The 18,936-nt window shown below is 41.7% G+C and overlaps 3 protein-coding genes across 9 annotated transcripts in view; 1 reads left to right on the plus strand and 2 right to left on the minus strand.

Moving 5' to 3' along the window:
• The window catches only part of trim8a (tripartite motif containing 8a), a 28,151-nt gene extending 10,953 nt beyond the window's left edge, over positions 1-17,198 (plus strand). Inside the window, exons 7-9 of one of the 4 annotated variants that reach the window (XR_014877765.1) lie at positions 1-2,906; positions 3,429-3,506; positions 3,651-17,198. Coding sequence is in view for 1 of the 4 variants with exons in the window: in XM_085183645.1 (XP_085039771.1) it covers positions 1-632 (632 nt within the window). In the remaining 3 variants the exon portion in view is untranslated. The other 3 variants (XR_014877763.1, XR_014877764.1, XM_085183645.1) reach the window with 3 other exon arrangements.
• Positions 12,645-14,949, minus strand: npm3 (nucleophosmin/nucleoplasmin, 3). Its single transcript, XM_085183666.1, has 5 exons — positions 14,816-14,949; positions 14,547-14,632; positions 14,316-14,435; positions 14,148-14,241; positions 12,645-12,839 (listed from the first exon to the last, which is right to left on the minus strand). The coding sequence occupies exons 1-5, from the start codon at positions 14,886-14,888 to the stop codon at positions 12,730-12,732; spliced, it is 483 nt and encodes a 160-aa protein (XP_085039792.1). The 5' UTR covers positions 14,889-14,949; the 3' UTR covers positions 12,645-12,729.
• Positions 16,547-18,936, minus strand: part of oga (O-GlcNAcase) — a 13,223-nt gene continuing 10,833 nt past the window's right edge. For all 4 annotated transcript variants that reach the window (XM_085183638.1, XM_085183636.1, XM_085183637.1 and 1 more), the window contains one exon: positions 16,547-18,927. In XM_085183638.1, the coding sequence (XP_085039764.1) occupies positions 18,791-18,927 (137 nt within the window). In that variant the 3' untranslated portion in view covers positions 16,547-18,790. The remainder of the gene's footprint in view (positions 18,928-18,936) is intronic.

Here is an 18,936-nt window from a genome sequence, read left to right on the forward strand (position 1 = left end):
AACCGTTCAATGAGTCGCCTCTTCTGGAGATTGTGCAGTCTCACAGCAGCTCTGCTAGCTCCCAGTTGGGGACTAGTTCAGGAATACAGAAGAGGAAATACAGCATGGCGTTCCTGGAAGCTAACCCAGAAAACTCCCAGAATCCTCCACCTTTGCTCTACAGCAGCAAAAAACCCTTCCTGGCCAACCAAGGTCACCGGGCATCATCTGTATATGCCTCTGAAGTCCTCTCACAGAATCCTCACACTGGCCCTGGTCATAGTCGGCTCCTAGATACTTCAGCCCATCACATGGTGGGTCTAGGGTCCAGCTCTAGCCACCACTCAGGAACCATATTCCCATCCTCCCACTTCTCAAGTGTTGGTGCCTCACAACAAGCCGTGTATGAAGGGAGGAAAGTACTGATGTGTACTTGCTGCTCCAGGGCCCCCGCTGCTTGCGCCCGGCCTCCGTACCCAGCGTCGGACACCTTCCCCTCTCAGGAGTTTGCCCCACATGCCCCTCTACCCTCAAGTCAGCCACTGCAGCATTTTCCCATGAGGGGACTGATGGAAACATCGCAGACAGCCAGACATGCCGAATTCTATGGGCTGTACGGCCAGTCTTCAACCAAGCATTACGGGACCAAATAATAAACCCGAATCAGCATCCGTTCTGTTTTATTAGATCACGTTTGGCATCAAGAAGTTCCATGTTTGCTTTCTTTTTTCTCCTTTCCATTTTGATTCAGAGACGCGACCCCAGATTATATCTCCACACACCTTCATGACAATCACTCTTGACATCTATTTGAAACCATTTGGGGAGAACGTGCCCTGTTAACTTGTGTAGCTCTGTTTACTCCCCGAATCACAGTGACAGTACTAATGATCTAATTTGAAAGCATTATTTATTGTCTGTTTCAGTTCGACTGGAAGTGCTAATGTGAATAATGTAGTCTTAAATCCATTCAAACTTAAGAAATGACATATTCTTCAGGGGTCCTGGCATGGGACTCCAGAGACTCCAGTGCCTAAAGAGACTGTTAACAAACTTGTATTGTACTTGCAATTTCCTAACTCTTGATTAATTCCTGTTTGCAGCTGAAAGCATGCAGGGAGCCTCTCCATGCACTCCAAAGTCCATGTGGCTTTAGAAAAAAAAACAAAAAAAAAAAACACTGGACTGCAAATGTTTTGTTTTTTTCCAGATTCAGGTTTTTCATTAGTTTTTTTTTTATAGAAGATTATGAATAAACCAAAATCTTTTGAATAAATAAAAAAGCGTATTACATGACCTTTCATTGTATTTTGAGCACTGGTTTTCAAAAGTAATCCGCTGGGTATGTTAGTGTATACTTTAAACCAGGTGACGCGCTGGTTATTTTAAACGTCGTGTCTGATTATAGTTTGAGGTCTATTTGTCCTAAGAAGCAAATTGTGCGATTTGTTTGGGTAAAGAGCTTTTCCAAGGTGACTCACTGAGTTACACATGAAAACAGAAAATAAAGAGAAGCTGTTACAGTGGTACATCCGACCCTGCTGCTGACCAGCAAAGCTTGTAAAACAGAGAGAGGGAAAAAAAGACACCGAAAGGCCGTAAGTTTGAGATCTACTGTATTCAGAGCAGAGCACAGCGGAGGAGGTTACAGAGCGGCCCACAGCAGGCCCATTATCTGCCAATTTAGGACAGTTCACTTCCTTGTCAGCATCCTGGTCTCTGGCAAAAATCTCTGTGTCATCCCTCTTTGTCTTGTTATTGGAGCTGGTTGTCAAGTTAGGTCAGAGAACAGGAATAACCAATGAGCAGCACCTTCCCTCTCCTCTTTCCCTTCCTCTATCATTTTCCAGAGCTCGATGCAGAGGAGGAGAGGAGGGTTAGAGCGGAGGATGATATAAGCGCAGAGTTTTAATGAGGATCTACTTATCTGTCACTCATACCCCTTTCATTGTTCCCCTCCCCCATTTAGCGAGATAGCAGGAGCAAGCTTGGGGTGGTGGGGGCAGCAAAGTCAGGGTCGAGGGGGGAGTAGCATTGGTAAGGCACATCACTTATTTATAGGTTATAAAACCTTGCTCCCTCCTATATGGTCCAGTCTGCTTTTAGGTTTTTTAGTTGTTGTTTTTTTATCTTCTTGGAAATCTGCTTCACTTCCATGATAACTCTGCCTCCTTTTAACAGCAAATGCACGAGGGAGAGGAGTGAGAGGAGCTGAGGTTTAGTTACAGTGTGGCAATCTGACAATGTGCGTATGTGTGTGTGTTTGTGTGTAAGCCAATTAGCATTCCCCTTGTTCACTGTCCCTTCTCGCTCTGTGTGTGTGTTATTAATAAAACATACAGCAGATGTTCCAAAGGAGCATTTTATCCATATGATCATTTTTATTTATAGAGCCCTATTAAATCAACGATCCATTCTATAGAGCGGAGTTTGCATGTGCTGTTTTTCTTTTTTTGTTAGGTCTCATAAAAGAATTGGAAATTTTGTTGAATCGTTCTCTCGTGCATTGTGTTGCCCTGTCCTAACTACAGGCACAAACACGGGGCTGAACGAAAACCCTCTATGGTATGCTTGTTCTTGGTTTGCGTTGCCTTGTGTGCGGGCTCTGTGCAGGCGAGTTGAATCCTGTTTTATAAGTGAATGTGTGCTCAGGTGTCGCCACACAATCAGGCGGTTAGTGCGTTGCATCGTATATGTGCATAATTAGGCTTGTGTGTGAGCTCCGCGAGGTCACGTATAGGGTAAAGGCTGATGCGCTGACAGCTGTGCTCTGTTGTGGCAGGTGTGTCGGGGCTGTATATGTATGAGGACAACACGCCCCTGCCTGTAGCAGGACATGAGCCTGCAGTACGTGTGCTCAGTGTGCAGGAAACTGTGCAGCTGTTGTTTGTATGCTTTTGCCAGTGACTAGAGATATTGGAGTCAAGGTAGGAACTCTTTCTCTCCTTTTCTCCCCCGACATTTATTACTAATTCTGATCTTCAGGGTCTGTTTACGTATGCTATGATCTTGATACTCTGACAAATGTTTGCAACTTCTAATGCCAGTAATAACGGCAATATTTGCATCACAGCCCAAGCTGAAAGTGAGACAGTGATTTGGAAAGTATTCAGGCACCCTTTTCTGTGTCATGCCACACTAAACCACACGTTTCAGAGTAGTTAGTGAATGTATTACTGACTAAAAATCATTCATATAAGTAGTGTTCAGTTCTTTATACTTTTTACTTGTCCTTTGGCAATAATTGGAGCTTCTAGGCTACAATCTTTGCACACCTGGCTTAAGATAGTTTATTTTATTCACTGTGACAGCTCTGTCAAAGTGGATAACAAACGTGTACAAACTGACAAGTTCAGATCTTGCCAAAGATGTTTTAAACGGTTTAATTCTGCTCCACTAGTTACAGTCTGAGCCGTGTTTTGAAACCACTATTCTTTTGGGTGTAATAGTGATGTCAGCTACAGGGATGCTGAAGTGACCTCTGTGATGACGAGTCAAAGAAATCTACAACCTCCCCAGTTTGTCTGGTAAGAGCAAGAGGATTGTGATGACAATAAATCCATGTCAGTAAACATATATCTGTTGATCATTCATTTATTAGAAGGTGGTACTCTTCCATGATTGTGCATACATAACTTAGTGTTTGTGTGTGTGGTTTCTGACCCACCCAGAACCAGAGAGAGTCTTTGCTGAGCTTCACAGATACTCCCACTGTAATCCAGAAACACCAGTATAACTGTCCCGAGAAAAGGAAATAACACAGCGGTTCAGTCATCCCCAGAATGGCTGACATTCCTCCCCTTGGCTTAAGACTTCCTTGTATTCCCAGCATTTTATTATATGTTTGGGGCTATTTCTCATCATCGATTGGGAGCAGTACAGAGAATAGATGGGGGGATGGATGACCTTTTGAACACTGGGTGACTGTTGTCATGAAAGGCGACTCCCACTCTCCCAAAGCCGATGCACTCTGGCGATGGTATCTTGCAAGACCTACATGCATTTAGCCAGAATCCTTTTCCTCATCCTTCCTGTCGGGCTTTCTGACCCCAGCTGCAAAGAAGACCACCCAACAGCAGTGCCTGTGTCCCACAAACACAATTCTACATGTTTGCTGAGTTTTTATTTTCAGACATCCTTTACATGTCATTTGAGACACATGAAGCAGACTGTTATGTGTCTTTTACTCAGAACTGCTCGCGTCTGGTGGCGGTCAAACTTCCTGCAGGTTCTCCGATCTCTACAGAAAACATCTGAAGTCTTCTTGCAATAAGTGCTGAATTCTTGGTCACATACCAGACCAATTAAATATTTACTCAGACACCCTACTTAGTCTGGCTGACTCTAAGAAGAGCCCTGGTCATTCCGTTACTTGGGTGTTTCTCCTAATAACCACTCAAACCTTTATAAATGGATTTAGAACCAGCACCTCAATGCAGTTTCCAGTCATAATGGCTGCTATTGTCTTGCTGTGCAGTGTGAATTGTGGAAGCTTTATATGCACAGGTGTGTGCCTTTCTAAACTATGGCTAATCAGTTTGCCAGTTTGCCACAGGTGGACTCCAGCAGAGCTCAAGGACAGTTAAAGTAAACAGGATGCACCTGACCACAATTTGGATTCCCACACAAAGGGTGCAATGACGTTCGTGAAGGAGAAAATGTTCTAAAATTATTTTACGTTATGTTCACAGTGAACACAATGGAGTGTGCAACAGCTGAACAGATCTAGTGAAATTTTTCAGCTGGGTACGGTTTGACTTCCTCTGTTACTCAGACCTTTGATTAGTATTATTGACATAGTCAGAGATGCATTTGCACAGCTTCCAGCTTGTGTAACCGCCCTGCCTGTTCCAGTTCAGCGGTGGATATTAGAGGTGGCTGACATGGATGCATTATGTACTAACTTACAGTATAGCAGAAATGCATTTGTCACACAAAGCTTTAACAGTCCTTCCATTAACACTGACAGGAATATGAACATGCCCAGCTGAATGCATACGGAGAGGCCATTCATCAACCAAGCAGAATTCTAACCTTCATCTGATAAGACCTTTGAAATCTGTGCCAAAACTCTAATCCAGGATAGCAGTGCACACACACACACACACACACACACACACACACACACACACACACACACGTGCACAAACATCAAAGACAAAAATCTGTAGCCAATGTTTATTGATCTGCAGGTCTATTTTTGCTCGGGGAAATCATTCTAACATAAACCAGCCCTCTGTCAAATTTGACCTGAAGGGAAACAGGCAACATTCATGCAATGCATGTTAGAGTGAAACAGTGAAAATAAGCAAAGGAGGATGTATAAATGCAGGTAAGCAGAATCAGTGGATGTGCATATATGTGTGTATATTTGTGTTTTTGGCTGTGTAAATATGAAGACATGTTAGATCAGTGCTTTTGAACGTGTCAGAGATCTTTCACGGAGACAAGCTGGATTAATTAGAGACAGTACAAAGTGACGTCAGTCGGTGCCATAGGAACTTTGTGCTACACTAGTGACACACTCAAGTGTCAGAGGTGCAAACTATTAAAGTGTCTTTACTCTTGTACTCTTGGAGTGAACCATTGAGGGGGGTTAAAGGTTGGTTTGGAAATGATCAAAATAAGTACTGTACTGAAATTTTACTTGAATGAAAACCGTTTTTAAAGTCAAACTTGAACATCATTGTTGCAAATGGCAGCATTAAATGTGAGCTTTGTGGATTTCACTTTCAATTTGAGTTTCAGCCAAGTATTTACCAAACCAGCATCAGTTTCACTTTACCATACATGCTGGTTTCTCAGGAAGACACGCAGTTACCTACTACTTCGTTAGCTATACCTCGCTAGTGACGTCTTGCTCCCCTTTTAATAGACAACACATATGAAAGGTGCTTATTGGATGGAGATCTGGTTAGAGTGGAGGCAATTTTAGTGAACTCACTGTCATGTTCAAGAAGCCACTTGAGATGATTTAAGCTTTGTAACATGGTGTATTACCTAACTGGAAGCAGCCATCAGAAGATCGATACAGTGTGGTCATAAAAGGGTGGATGCACTGGCAGCAGTAATGCTCAGGTAGGCTGTGGTGTTTAAATTAAGCTCAGTTGTGTGCCCAGAAGACATCCATCACACCATTACACCTTAACCTTAACCACTGAAGGCAGGATGGATCTGTGCTTTCATGTTGTTTATACCAGATTCTGAACCTATCCTGTGAATATTGCAGCTGAAACCTTGAATCTTGTTCCTGGCTAACAGGAGTAGCACTCAGTGTGGTCTTCTGCTGCTGTAGCCCATTTGCTTCAAGGCATTGTGCGTTCACTGATGTTCATCTGCACAGCGTGATTGTAACAAGTGGTTATTTGAGTTACAGTTGCCTTTCTATCAACTCAAACCAGTCTGGCCATTCTCCTCTGAACTCTGACATCAACAAGGCATTTCCCTGCAGAGAACTGCCGCTCACTGGATATTTTCTCTTTTTCGGACGATTTTTGTTAAACTCTGGAGGTGGTTGTGTGGGAAAATCCCAGTAGATCAGAAATACTCAGATCAGAAATACTCTGAACAGCCTGAGTATAGGTGTAGGCATTTGTGTTAATACCTGTGAGCAGGTATTCCTAATTTCAGCTTTGGAAAAAGATAACTTACTTCTGCTCAATGTGATGTTTTTTTCCTTCCATTTCATCACCACAAAATGTTTTGTGTTCGTCATTAGAAAAATAAGAACAGGAAAGATCCATGCACTTTTAATTAATTAGCTAAATGAACAGAACACATGTTTTATTTTTCAAGTAAGCGATGTATTAAATTGGATATTTCTTATCATTTTTGTTTTCAATCATGTCTTCCCTTTTTATTTCTGTTGTGTATCTTCAGTATTTGAAAACAGATATTTATGTGCAATGACAATAAAGGGCTAGTTTATCTTACTATATATCCATTTTTATTTGGCAGCGAAATATACTTTAGCTATGTTTTATCTATGATCTATGCACATATAACACAACATATTATATATAATACATAAAAAACAGAAAAAGTCATAAATATAAGGAACTTGATACAGTTTCTGATTTAAATATTTATTCATTATTAGTGTTTGTTTTACAGGAGAATATATTTTAGATAGGAATAGGCTACAGATGTTAGTCATTAATGCCATTTTTACATAGTTCTCACTACAGTGGTTTTGGAAAACAAGCCAAACTGTTTAGCCCTCCGAGGCCTGTCGCTTTGTGTCCTGATTCACAACCCCAAAAAATAATTAACATTTTCTGATAGCATATGGTTCAGATTAGGCCTGGGTTATCATCATAGATGAATGAGCCTTCGTAGGGTTAATAATCGTCCAGTTCATGCAGGATCGGGTCAGAGAAATGGTGAACAGCTGTGGGCTGACAAATGACACTTCCTTCATTACCAGCACAGCTGAACTATGACCTCTCCGGTCGATGCATGTCAGACATGGTTTGTCCAGGACCTCCAAGTTCAGCAGGGTCTAGACCTACGATCCAAACTGCACGTTTGCAGGATACAGTCATATTTTAAAGAGTCCTGTTCCGGCAGTGAAGACTGATGCTATGTTGTGTGATCTCTTCATATGCCAGTGGTTCTCAGATGCGTTTTGCATGCCCATCTTCATATGCAGAAAAAAGCTCATAATGCCAAAAGAATTCATGTTAAATTTTAGCAAAGTAAATGTCATCACAATAACATTTTTTTCCTTTTTTCCTTAAAATTTGCCCCATAAAAATCATGTTCATTAAACTTAGTCAAATGACATATTTAACCTGCTCAGTCCCAACACGTATCAGTGCCTCTTTTCCCCACCCGTGAGGCCCAGCATCGTCCACCAGCAGCTTTCTGTTTCGTTAGCTTTCAATGAGCTAATGAAAGAAATTAGTGACTCAGTATCAGCCTTTTCTATGGTGAGCTAAGCTTTGGCAAAGATCAAGCTGGATGCTTTCTCCATTGCACTTCATGGTACTTTCCACTCACTGGTGACTAACAATGAATAAAATCACAAATCAACCATGTGGCTTACACATTTACCTGGGAGGAGACAGAAAATCCTCTGGATTTACATCAGGAAGAGCATCTGGCATAAAAAAGAAATCTGTTAAACTAAACATGCAGAGCTACTTGGTGTGGCAACATGGGTGTGGTGATCCCTTGTGAAAGTGTTTCAGTGAAAAAAAATGATGATATACTTCCGCTGTCCCTCAAATGTCTGTGACGGTAAAGAGGGTTTCAGCAGTAGATTTGGCCTCCCCGTGTTAGTCGGTATATTCTTACAGACCCAAGCGCTGCTCTGGACACAGCTGTAACCTCTACTTGAAAGTGAGCATTTAATGCACCACGCAGATGCTGGACCATAAAACCCTGATAAGCAATAAAAGTGCTGCAAAGGTTCACAAAACTCCCACTCAGCACCGACCAGTTGGATGTGGTTTATGAGTCAGAAAATAAGGAGCAGCACCACCTGCTCCGAGTGAAGGTGACATTAACTAGTTGGAAGACTGTTACACGCTGATTTGCTGTGTGACGCATCACTGAGGTTTTTAAACTGTAGTGGTGTGGAATCTGGTGAATCTTCCCAAAAGGTGTGACACATACACTCATCCAATATCCAGAGCAAGTAATGTAACGTCACGTGGGGTTAGTGCATGTGTTGTTTTCCCCCCTCACAGACTAGAGAAAAAGATGGATTTAATGGTCTGCAGGTAGCAGAAAGCTGCCATTAAGGGAGCTGCACAGGTGCCCATTTCTCAAGTCACCGTAGTGGCAGCATAGCTTGTGGTGGCGTTAGCCTTTTTCGGACATCTGGCAGTGCTGCTTGTAAGCAATCGCTCCCTCAACTTTTCTTTTCTTATGTCTGCTCATCACTGTGCAGAGAAGATCAGTATAGATGTCTGTGTTTAAAAGGATTTTACAATTTCCAACTCACTATAAAAAAAATAAGTTGGCAAAACTTCGGACAGCAGTTTATGTATTTTGCAAGTAACCACTGGGTATGCATGGCTGTGTAGGTTCTCCAGTTCATGGTAGTGTTAAAGGCTTGAAAAAAGAAGGCAAATGGACTTCTTTAAGTGTGTGAAGACATTTCACCTCTCATTCAAGAGGCTTCTTCAATTCTAAAAACAAAATGTGGAGAGTCTCAGGTATTTAACCCTTAGTGGGGGTTTTCCCCTTTGGAGGTGGTTGTTGACCTGCTGTTGATCATGTGTGTCATCACATGAATCAAGGTGTGGAAAAAGGCTTTGGTGATTACCATCACTGGGGGTTAAGTGTGAAACCATTGTGAAATTTGCCCTACTATATAATGTGACCTTTGAGGTCACCTGAGGCTAAGTCTGAATCGGGTTTGAAGTGCGTGGGAAGGGTTCTCAAAGACTGCATTGTAGGCAGCTTACAGTTGGTGTCTTGAAACACCACCTCTGTTCAGTGATGGTCGTTCAAAGTAAAGGAGGACATAGATGACCTTTATACTTTAAGTGCAGGTGTACAGCTGAGGCGGCTCTTCTGTGTTGAGCCATGTGTTTGTGGAGTGGCTGTCTGGTCTCTCCTGTGTAGCAATCCAAGCACTCCTCACTGCACTGCACAGCATACACTGTCTTATTTAGCTTGTATTTGGGAGTTTTGTTTCTCGGGATATAGTGTTTATTTCTAAAGATATGGCTGGATTTGAAGGGCACTGGTGGTTCATTCTTGGAGAAAATTCTCATGAGCTTCTGTGTTAAACCTGCTACCTGGGACTCTCCACCTTTTGTTTTTAGAACTGAAGACGCCTCTTTTATGAGAGGTGAAATGTCTTCACATACTTAAGTCCAGGTACCTTTTCTGTTTAAAGCTCTTAAGAACCACACCCATCTAATTAGAAAAAACTAGATGGGTGTGTTGATGATGTGGCACATGGTATTACAAATCATAGGAACGAAGAAACATCCAGTGGCAAATACCGAGCTGTAAGTGGTTTCATTTGGATATTTTAACCAGTAAGTCTGTGAGTATTGAATACATTAAAAAAAACAACAACAGACATACAAGTGGCCAAATTGGGACTGCAAGTTTTTGCACTTTCACATTGTCCTAATGTTTCATCCTCAGAGGTGCTGCTCGGCTTGATAAAGTGAACAAAGCACGTCCAGCTGACAGCTGAGTCGGGTTCACCAATGATGTCCTTTTCCTCTTGTCTTATCTTTATGCTCGCTGACTGACAACTTTTGAATGGACTTTGAATGGTTTACTGGCAAACGACCGTTATCATTCCGATAAACTCTTATACAGTGAAGCATTTTAAGAAACACCTTCAAAAGTGCATTATGTGTGATGAGGAAGCTCTCAAAGGCTGTATATTCAGATATATTCTAAGCACAATGGACATCAGTGAGGTTGAGTGAGGTGGCTCTGACCTGCAGGTTCAACAGTTCGCTCCAGCTACCCTGCAAAGATCGTGCCTTTACACAAAAGTACACTTGCAGATAATATGAAGCTAATTCAGGATGCAAGCTGACTGCCTTCATAAAACTTTTACTGTCCTCACTGTTTTCATTCTCACCCTTCAAACACCCCGATCTCTCTATTGTTGGTGGTTTATGGACAACCTGGCGAGTACTGTTGCGCAGGCTAGTTAACTGCAGTTGGACAAATTTTTATGGACCCGTCTTTTTGCTTGTGGTTCTATTTTGTATTTCTCTGTTGCTTGTTTGTTGCTTTTACTTCCTTTCTGCCAAATTGAGTTGTGGATATGATCATTTTGGAAACCTTTTATTACAGTTAAAGAGATATACTTTGGAACTGAATATGCACTGTCCGGCAAAATAAATGCCAACATGTTTCTTTTTACTGGAGAGTGCAGATAAGAGCCTCCCATTAGACTAGAGGTCTAGTTTCAGCTGCCTGAATATTTGGGATTGACCTTTTTTCTTTCTTTCCTGACAGCATTGGGCATATTCCAAGATGACAATGTTGAGATTTATCAGGCTTAAATTGTAAAAGGTTGGAACAGGAAGCTGATCCAGCCTTTTACATCACAATCATCCTTAGTGGAAGTCCCCTGGAGAGAGCTGACCCTGACTACCAAGATCCAACTGTTCAACTCCAATGTAAAGTCAGTACTGCTCTACGGGGCTGAAACCTGGAAGACAAATAAAACCTCAAAAAGAGAAATCCAGACATTCCTCAACAGCTGTCTCAGGTTTCTCCACATTCGCTGGCCAGACCCAATCAGTAACATCAAACTATGGAAAGGAACCTGTCAACTCTCAGTAGAGGAGGAAATCAGGAAGAGAAGATGGTGCTGGGTAGGGTATGCTTTACGCCCCACGTGTTGAACTCCAGGCCTTGAGGGCCGGCAAAAAAGATGGGCTACAGCTGGAAAGAATGGCCAAGGACAGAAATCTCTGGAGACCTACCTTTGGCAGCCCATACCCTGGGAGCGGTGACGGGCAGTAGTAGTAGTAGGATCAGTAACCATGAGACACAGACTGGACCACAGATGCTGACCACACTGAGAATCTTTAGGATGTGCTAGACAAGACTTTGAGCAGAGGTTCAGCTCTGAGCTAAATAAGAATATTTCAGATGGCTGTAGTTTCAGGAGCTTTAACAAAGACATTTGAGAAAACAACAACAACAAAAACAAAAAAAACAAACATCTTGATGCATGCTCAATCATCCAGGTAAGTAAAGCTCCAAAAGTTGATTCTGTTCATCTGGACGCAGCGTTTTCAGCGGGAGAAACGTTTCGTCACTCATCCAAGTGACTTCTACAGTCTCCGCTGACTGCAGGTTTCCCCAATCTTATAAACAGTTCATTTGCATAATGACTGAAACCAGCACCACTGAAGTTCCTTCATCATAATTACATAAATTCAACATGAAACCTGCAGTCAGCTGAGACTGAAGAAGCCACTTGGATGAGTGACGAAACGTTTCTCCCACTGAAAACGCTACGACCAGATAACCAGAATCAACTTTTAGAGAACAACAACAAAAAAAGCAGTGCTGGCTTAAATTGTACAAAGTTTCTGAGCTAACAGAAAGCAAACCACAAACAGACAAACTGTGGCTTTTATTTATTGTGCTGGGATTTCTCATTTATTTGGACAAAATTACTTTCTTGTTCTGACTGTAAGTACAAATCTTCACATTTAGGATTGAAACATCACGTAGAAAAACAGTATTCTGATATTACAACTGGCAGGAATCGGGTGACACTACGAATCAAGACGTACGCACATAATCATCCATCTGCACCACTCAGTTTGAGCTGGAACGCATTTTCTTTTCCGTCTGACAAGTGGACGACAACGTTTTTATTTATTTATTTTTTACCAGATTGGCCTTTTTAAACAATACCGGGATCCGCTGGTGGTAAAAAGACACCTGTTCCACTACCTTCAGTGGTGACTGAATTATATACAGTATAAAACTGTGGGTAGCAAAAAAAAAACAAAACAGTTCTTCTAGTGAGAACACTGCTGAGTTACACTCAAGTGAGTTACACTGCTGCAACGCTCGCAGTGAGAAACCGAGGAGAGGCGAGAACATCAGAGCCAGTCGTGATTCTTCCGACTGCACCATTAGCTGCCACCACACAGCGTTCACGCGGCTGGTGTGGAAGAAGTGGGAACTTTGTAAAATGTGTCCGTCTGGTACAAAAAAAGTGTTATTTCTTAAAATGCATCAGAGAGTGAGCCATTTCGGAAAAACAAAACAAAACAAATCCATCGGTGAACCCTCCACCTATTGCTTCTGCTTCTTCTTTGCTGGTTTGATAGCAGGCAGCTCTTCCTCTTCTTCTTCCTCCTCCCCATCTTCTTCCTCAGACAAATCGGAGTCTTCGACCTGTGTGGCTGAGAAGATCAGGAGAAAATGTCAGCTCACCATGTTACACCGAATCCCGGTACCACCATCTCGACTGCGTGTGCGAGACTCGGCCCTTAAATGTTCTGTTATTTTGTTTCATATTGAAAGAACAAAAGATTAAAAAAAAAAAAATTGAAAATGGTGAACTCTTTAAGGGCCAGAAAGGTCGCTTTACTGAATGTGCCCTCACAGTTGACCCTCACGCACACACTAACTTGAAACAGCAGAAGAAATAAAGTTGTAAGATGTAAGTTGCAGATTTCTTTTACAAAGTTTTATTGCCCAGAGACACATTTAACCTTTTGTCTAGCAGGGTGAGGGAGCACCAAGGTTACTCCAGGTGTTTCACTATACAGGACGTTCATAGCATTCATCTGTATTGAAAATTAAATGCGTTTGGATCCCGAAGCCGCCGCTTTAGACTGTCGTTTTTCAAAAGCTGTGAGGTACAAAAGATCTTTTTCAAAATATCATTGTTATATCAGGTGTTAAGCACTTAAGCCGAAGGCAACTGAGCTTAATTTTCAGGTTCACGTAGAAGTGTCAGGACCGCCTCCAAGGTGATAACCCCAGTGGAGGTTAAATACCTGGGATTCCCCAATCAGCTTGTAGAACTGAAGAAGGCTCTTGTATGAGAGGGGGAACGTCTCGGGGGTAGGGGGACTTAATTTGAGTAAAGGTTCTTTTAAAAGTACGATGAATAAACTGCTTATAAAACAAAATGAACGGGTTTGCAACAGAAGTTAGTGAGGGTCATCTCTGATTATGCAGCTACACTAAAAAAAAAAAAAAAAAAAAAAAAAAAAAAAAAGGAAACTACTGTTACAGTGTTCAAATGACAATAGCGATACATGCTGAGGTCAAAACGCTTTGTTAAAGTTACGGAGGAGTTGGTTAAACATCATCTTCATCATCTTTATTTTAATCACGTCACACTGCGAAAAACTGTTGCCCATCCCTAATATAGACCAATAGGTCAACCAATCAACTGCAGCCAAGCATTACTCTAATTAACTTCCTTAAATGTCAAGCAGAGGAATTCCAATTTTTTATAATCAGCAACAAATAAAAATACAAAATTCCTGCTGTATGTTTATTTGGGTCAGCCAACTCCGTTTGAAAAGAGTACCTGCATTAACGTTTCATAAATGGGATCAGTTCCTATTATTCACTGATTACTATCATTTTGATATAAATACAATGAAGGGGCTGAAAACTGATGAGATATTGTCAGTGAGCTTCTTAGAATATCAGTACTGGCAGTGTTAAAGTGCACATAGAAAGTAGAGTATTACCAATAAGGTGTAGCCCACTGACAGAAACTGGCCCTGTGCCGGCCTTGAGTCGGATGGTGACTGGGGCTTTCAGCTCAAATTCTCCCAGACTCACCTGACGACAGAAAGCATCAAAGTTAAGACAGATCAAACTTCAGCTGTGTGGCACATCAGCCTCAGTTTACACACCATGGGGAGACACTTGATGTGAAGGTTGGCAATGGGCACCGAGATAGTCTTTCCTTGGTGGTTCATGGCTGTCACCTCCACCACATTGCTCTCCTCCTTGGCACCGTTACCCAAGCAAACCTGCAGCAATCACAACACCGAACATCACTGTTGCGGGCAGACTAAAGTGTGACTGACTGGTGTGTTCGTGCTGCTGGTAAATCTCAATGATGGTAACAAAACTGTACATACTGTTCTGAGTTCAAGGAAGTGCTCCAGGTCCTCCTCCTCATCTCCTTGGAAAGTGTAGAAAGGTACTTTGGAGGACAGCTCGCAACCTGGAATAACAGTAAGACCGGCAATTAAATGAGAGCGGTTTTTATTAACTCCCCAAAACAAAACAACCCAAAACAAAAACCCCAGTAAAACAAGGAGGGAGAAATTTCTGTAGGAACATCACAGCAGAAACCCACGTGTGCGCCTACAGAGCATCTCTGACAGACTGTTTAACAGGCCCTTACTGAACAGGAAGCTCTCCAGCCTGGATTGACCGCTCGGTCCGACGTCCGAGGATTCATCGTCGTGGAAAGACATTTTGCAGAAGCGGTAAAAGTTAAGTATTCTTCTGGCGCTTTTCTGTCTAATGAGCTCTCCACGATAAATAACAAGCACGTCGCAGCCTACACGCGTGCCTGAAACGTCATCAGTGCGCGCCCGTGCCTCCTTTTACAGAAATCAGGCGCTGACTGAGTAAAACACGCGATGAACTTCTCATTTACCTGAGCTGACAGCGGTGGCTAATAAACCTAAAAACTATTGAACTTAATGTAAAATACAGTGAAATATAGAATATTATAATAAGGTAAACAATACCATCTGCTAATGCTAATAATATTTGCTTAAACTTAGTCCCTTCAGAGCTGTCTTCGTGACATAGATTCACCCAGGGGGAAACCTTCCTCAGAGATTTTGATCCATTTGACATGACAGCACCACACAGTTGCTGCACATCCATGATGGGAAACTCATGTTCCGTCACATCCCAGAGGTGCTCTGTTGTTGAAATCTGGTGACTGTGGAGGCCATTTAAGTGCAGTGTCATGTTCAAGATACCAGTTTGAGATGATTTGTGCTTTGTGACATCCAGTGTTATCCTGTTGGAAGCAGACATCAAAAATGGACACACTGTGGTCATAAAAGGATGGACATGGTCAGCAACAATACTCAGACTGGTGTTTAAATGATGCTCAGTTGGTACTTAGGGGCCCAAAGTGCACAGAGAAAACACCCGTCACACCATTACACCACCAGGAGCCTGAATCTTTGATACAAGGCAGGAATGAGCTCGTGCTTTCAGCTTTTTAATGCCATATTCTGATCATACCATTACAAATGTTGCAGCAGAAATCCAGAACGTTTTTTCCAGTTCTTGCAATCCCATGTAACTTGCAGCCTTGAGTTCCTGTCCTTACGTGACATGAGTGGCACCCCAACATGGTCTTCTGCTGCTGTAAGCCATCTGCTTCAGTGTTCAGAGATGCTCTTGTGCACACACTGGATGTAAATCAGTGGTTATGGTTGTTTTCATATCAGCTCAAAAGCAGTCTGGCTATTCTCCTCTGACCTTAACAAGTCATTTCTACGTAAAAAAAAACAAACAAAAAAACTGCTACTCACTGATTTTTATTTTTAAAACCACTTTCTATAAACCCTAGAAATTACTTTGGGATAAATCGCAGTAGATGACCAGCTTCTGAATACGCAGTCCAGCCTGTCTGGCATCACAGATTGCACATTTCAAGTCACTTAAAAAAAAATAAAATAAGAAAAATTAAATAAATCACCTTTTAGCTCCATTCTGATACTTGGTTTGATTTTGAGCAGGTATCCTGACCATGTCTACATGCCTAAAGGCACTGAGTTGCTGCCATGTGATTGGCTGATTAGATATTTGCCTTAATGACTAGTTGAACATGTGTACCTAACCACTGGCTGTTGATTATTGCAAACAATTATGTAATAAAGATTCTTTTAACAAGGATATTAAACCAAAGGTCACTTCTGACCCATCTGAACAGGTCAATATTCCTTTATGTAAAGATATTACTTTCCCTTTACTTCTAAAAACCTTAAATGAAATCTTTCACTGCAGGCAGGTATTAAAAAAAAAAAACCCCAAAAAAACCCCCCAAAAAAACAAACCTTTCTATATCTCTCTCTATCGATAAATAGTGGTGCACAGGACACAAAGCAACAGTCACTTATCGTTTATTAGTTTTTCCATTTTATATACTTTACATACAAACTTTACAATGGAAAACTCACTTTAATGATCCCCCCACCCCTTAACTGAAAATCTACCACTGGAGCCCTTTCTCTTTCACAGCCAAGTATTAATCAAATCTAGTTGGCAGAGGAGAAAGCTCAAGCATCAGCAAACTGCAAAATGAACCATTTAAGACAAGTGTGAAAATTATACTGCTGTTTCAGCAGACAGATAGCAGATCCCGTGGGCGAGTTTCACACCTGGCTAACAGGTAAAACGGCTGTACAGGACAAGGGATTAACTAAACCAGCATCAGTTTCAATATAGAAAACAAAATAACACTTTATGATCGACAGAGTTTACAGACTGTCCGAGAACAACAGTATTATACTCATAGGGCTGAGTGGCATGCTTCTTCCTCTATGTAGCATGAAGATGAGGTTATTTTTTCCTAGCATCTGCCACAACAAATCCATTACAACTCATGCACATTATAAATGCACAGTTTCAAAACATCACATTGGCAGGCAGCTACTGAGTAACAACCACAGATCCTCAGTTAACTGGTTAAACACTCCTATGAGTGAAAGTGCTTTTAAAAAAAAAAAAAAAAAAAAAAAAAAAATCATAAAAGCAAATTAGAGCTTTGACTTAAAAACACATTCAATGAAGGGCTTGTGAGGGAGGAAGGGTATGAATTTCTGCTCCAAACCACATCAACTGAACTAAACAGTGTTGAAACCATTGCCAGTTTCACATTTGGTGACAGGATTCAACAACCTCAGTGATCCCAAGAGCACCTTGCTGAAACGCAGCTGAAAATACATTAACTGGTATGCAACGCTGAAACAAAGCATTAAGGGATGACATGAGTGAATTTGCCCGTCAGGTCTGGTGAAATGAGTAGTTTCATATTAGTGGAGGAACAGAAGATTTCGGATTCTTCATTTCAACCAAAAGAAAAAAAACAAAGCAACGCAAAAAGCCTAACACATTTTGGTCCCGTGGTGTACTACTCTCAGGAAGTGTTGATTTAAACATTTGTGCTTTCAAACAGGAACAAAACAAACTGTGATAAATTTGACATTTTAACTACGCAAAGTTAGAAAGACAAACATTTCAGCAATATTAGATAAATGTAGAATTTAACTTAACTAAAAATGGTACAATATCAGTTTTTAGTCAGCTTAGTTTACTGAAGGGTTTCTGTGCTTGCGTTATGGATCTGGTAGAGCAAAAACCAAGACGCGTTACTGTGAGTGTGAGGCTACATCTCTGGAATTTGAAAAACAACGAGGCCAACGTGCCATCTCTAGCCGTGTTTGAAATTATAAGCTAAAATGATAAGGCAAGGAACAAAAAGGCAATGGCTGAAAAACATGTTAATGAACACATGAAAGCTTTTATTGCTTTCCAAATGTCTACTACTAGAACAGAAATTCAAAAGGACCTCCTCTTTGACGTTTGCTTTGTTGGCCTGTGGCAACAATTTAATTCAGGGCTTGGCAAAACCTTAAAAAGCTACAACTGTTCACCCTTCGTGTGTACACACACAGTGCTTCAGATCAATTTTGTCAGAAACACTACCTAAAAGGCATCCATCTCCAAGTATGTGGTGGAGCGACCGAAAATACCATGATGTGAAAACGAAAGGCAAACTCTCAAACAGCATTTCACATCCTGCATAAAGATGTTCCACCTAAGCCAACGACCATTTCTCCATGTCACATCTGGGAAAGCAGGATGTAGCGGTAGTTACGACACTAGATGCAGGCTACCCTCATTTCACAGCTCAGCCTTCACCTTCAGATACAGATGCTGATTTCAGGCATGCGGGTAAAATTCATGTAATGGCCACTGGATTTAAAAAAAAAAAAAAAAGGAGGTGGGTTAAGAAGGTCTCAAGGAGTCCTCTCTTCCTTCCTCTTTCCTTCCTTCCTCCTAGGAAGGAATAGTGGGATCAGAGAAGGGGTTCAACTTGTGCGTTACTGAGTGAAAGAGATTACAGATCACTCCTTGGCCTTTGACGTGCTGAATCCAGTAGAGCCAAAACATCTTTTGGGGGGGGGGGGGGGGGCACAGGCATCCACTGTGTTTCCACACAAATCCTAAGAAGAGCCCAGATTGGTAACGTGGTGTAAAAATCACCATGAAAGTTTTCTCATGAAGGTAGCAAACACGTTTAAACTATGTCAACTCGCTCTGTCCGTTATTGTTGCAGGATGTTTCTTCAAAGGCTACGGCCCATAATGATGATGTCTTTAGGAAAGCCCTCCATTTTGGCCACTTCAAAGCATCCCAGCTTACTATAGAAGTCCAACATTCGCTTATCAGTCTGTCGAACCTTACAGAACGCGCCGTGGGATCCTGAGAGAG

The sequence above is a fragment of the Neolamprologus multifasciatus genome, chromosome 13 (assembly GCF_963576455.1).
Source record: "Neolamprologus multifasciatus chromosome 13, fNeoMul1.2, whole genome shotgun sequence".
In the NCBI taxonomy this organism is placed as follows: Eukaryota; Metazoa; Chordata; class Actinopteri; order Cichliformes; family Cichlidae; genus Neolamprologus; species Neolamprologus multifasciatus.

Coding starts and splice junctions, on each gene's coding strand:
- npm3 (XM_085183666.1), bottom strand. CDS start 14,888: ATGTCTTTCCACGACGATGAATCCTCGGACGTCGGACCGAGCGGTCAA. Junction 14,633..14,815: donor GCTGGAGAGCTTCCTGTTCA/GTAAGGGCCTGT, acceptor CTGTTATTCCAG/GTTGCGAGCTGTCCTCCAAA. Junction 14,242..14,315: donor ACATCAAGTGTCTCCCCATG/GTGTGTAAACTG, acceptor TTCTGTCGTCAG/GTGAGTCTGGGAGAATTTGA.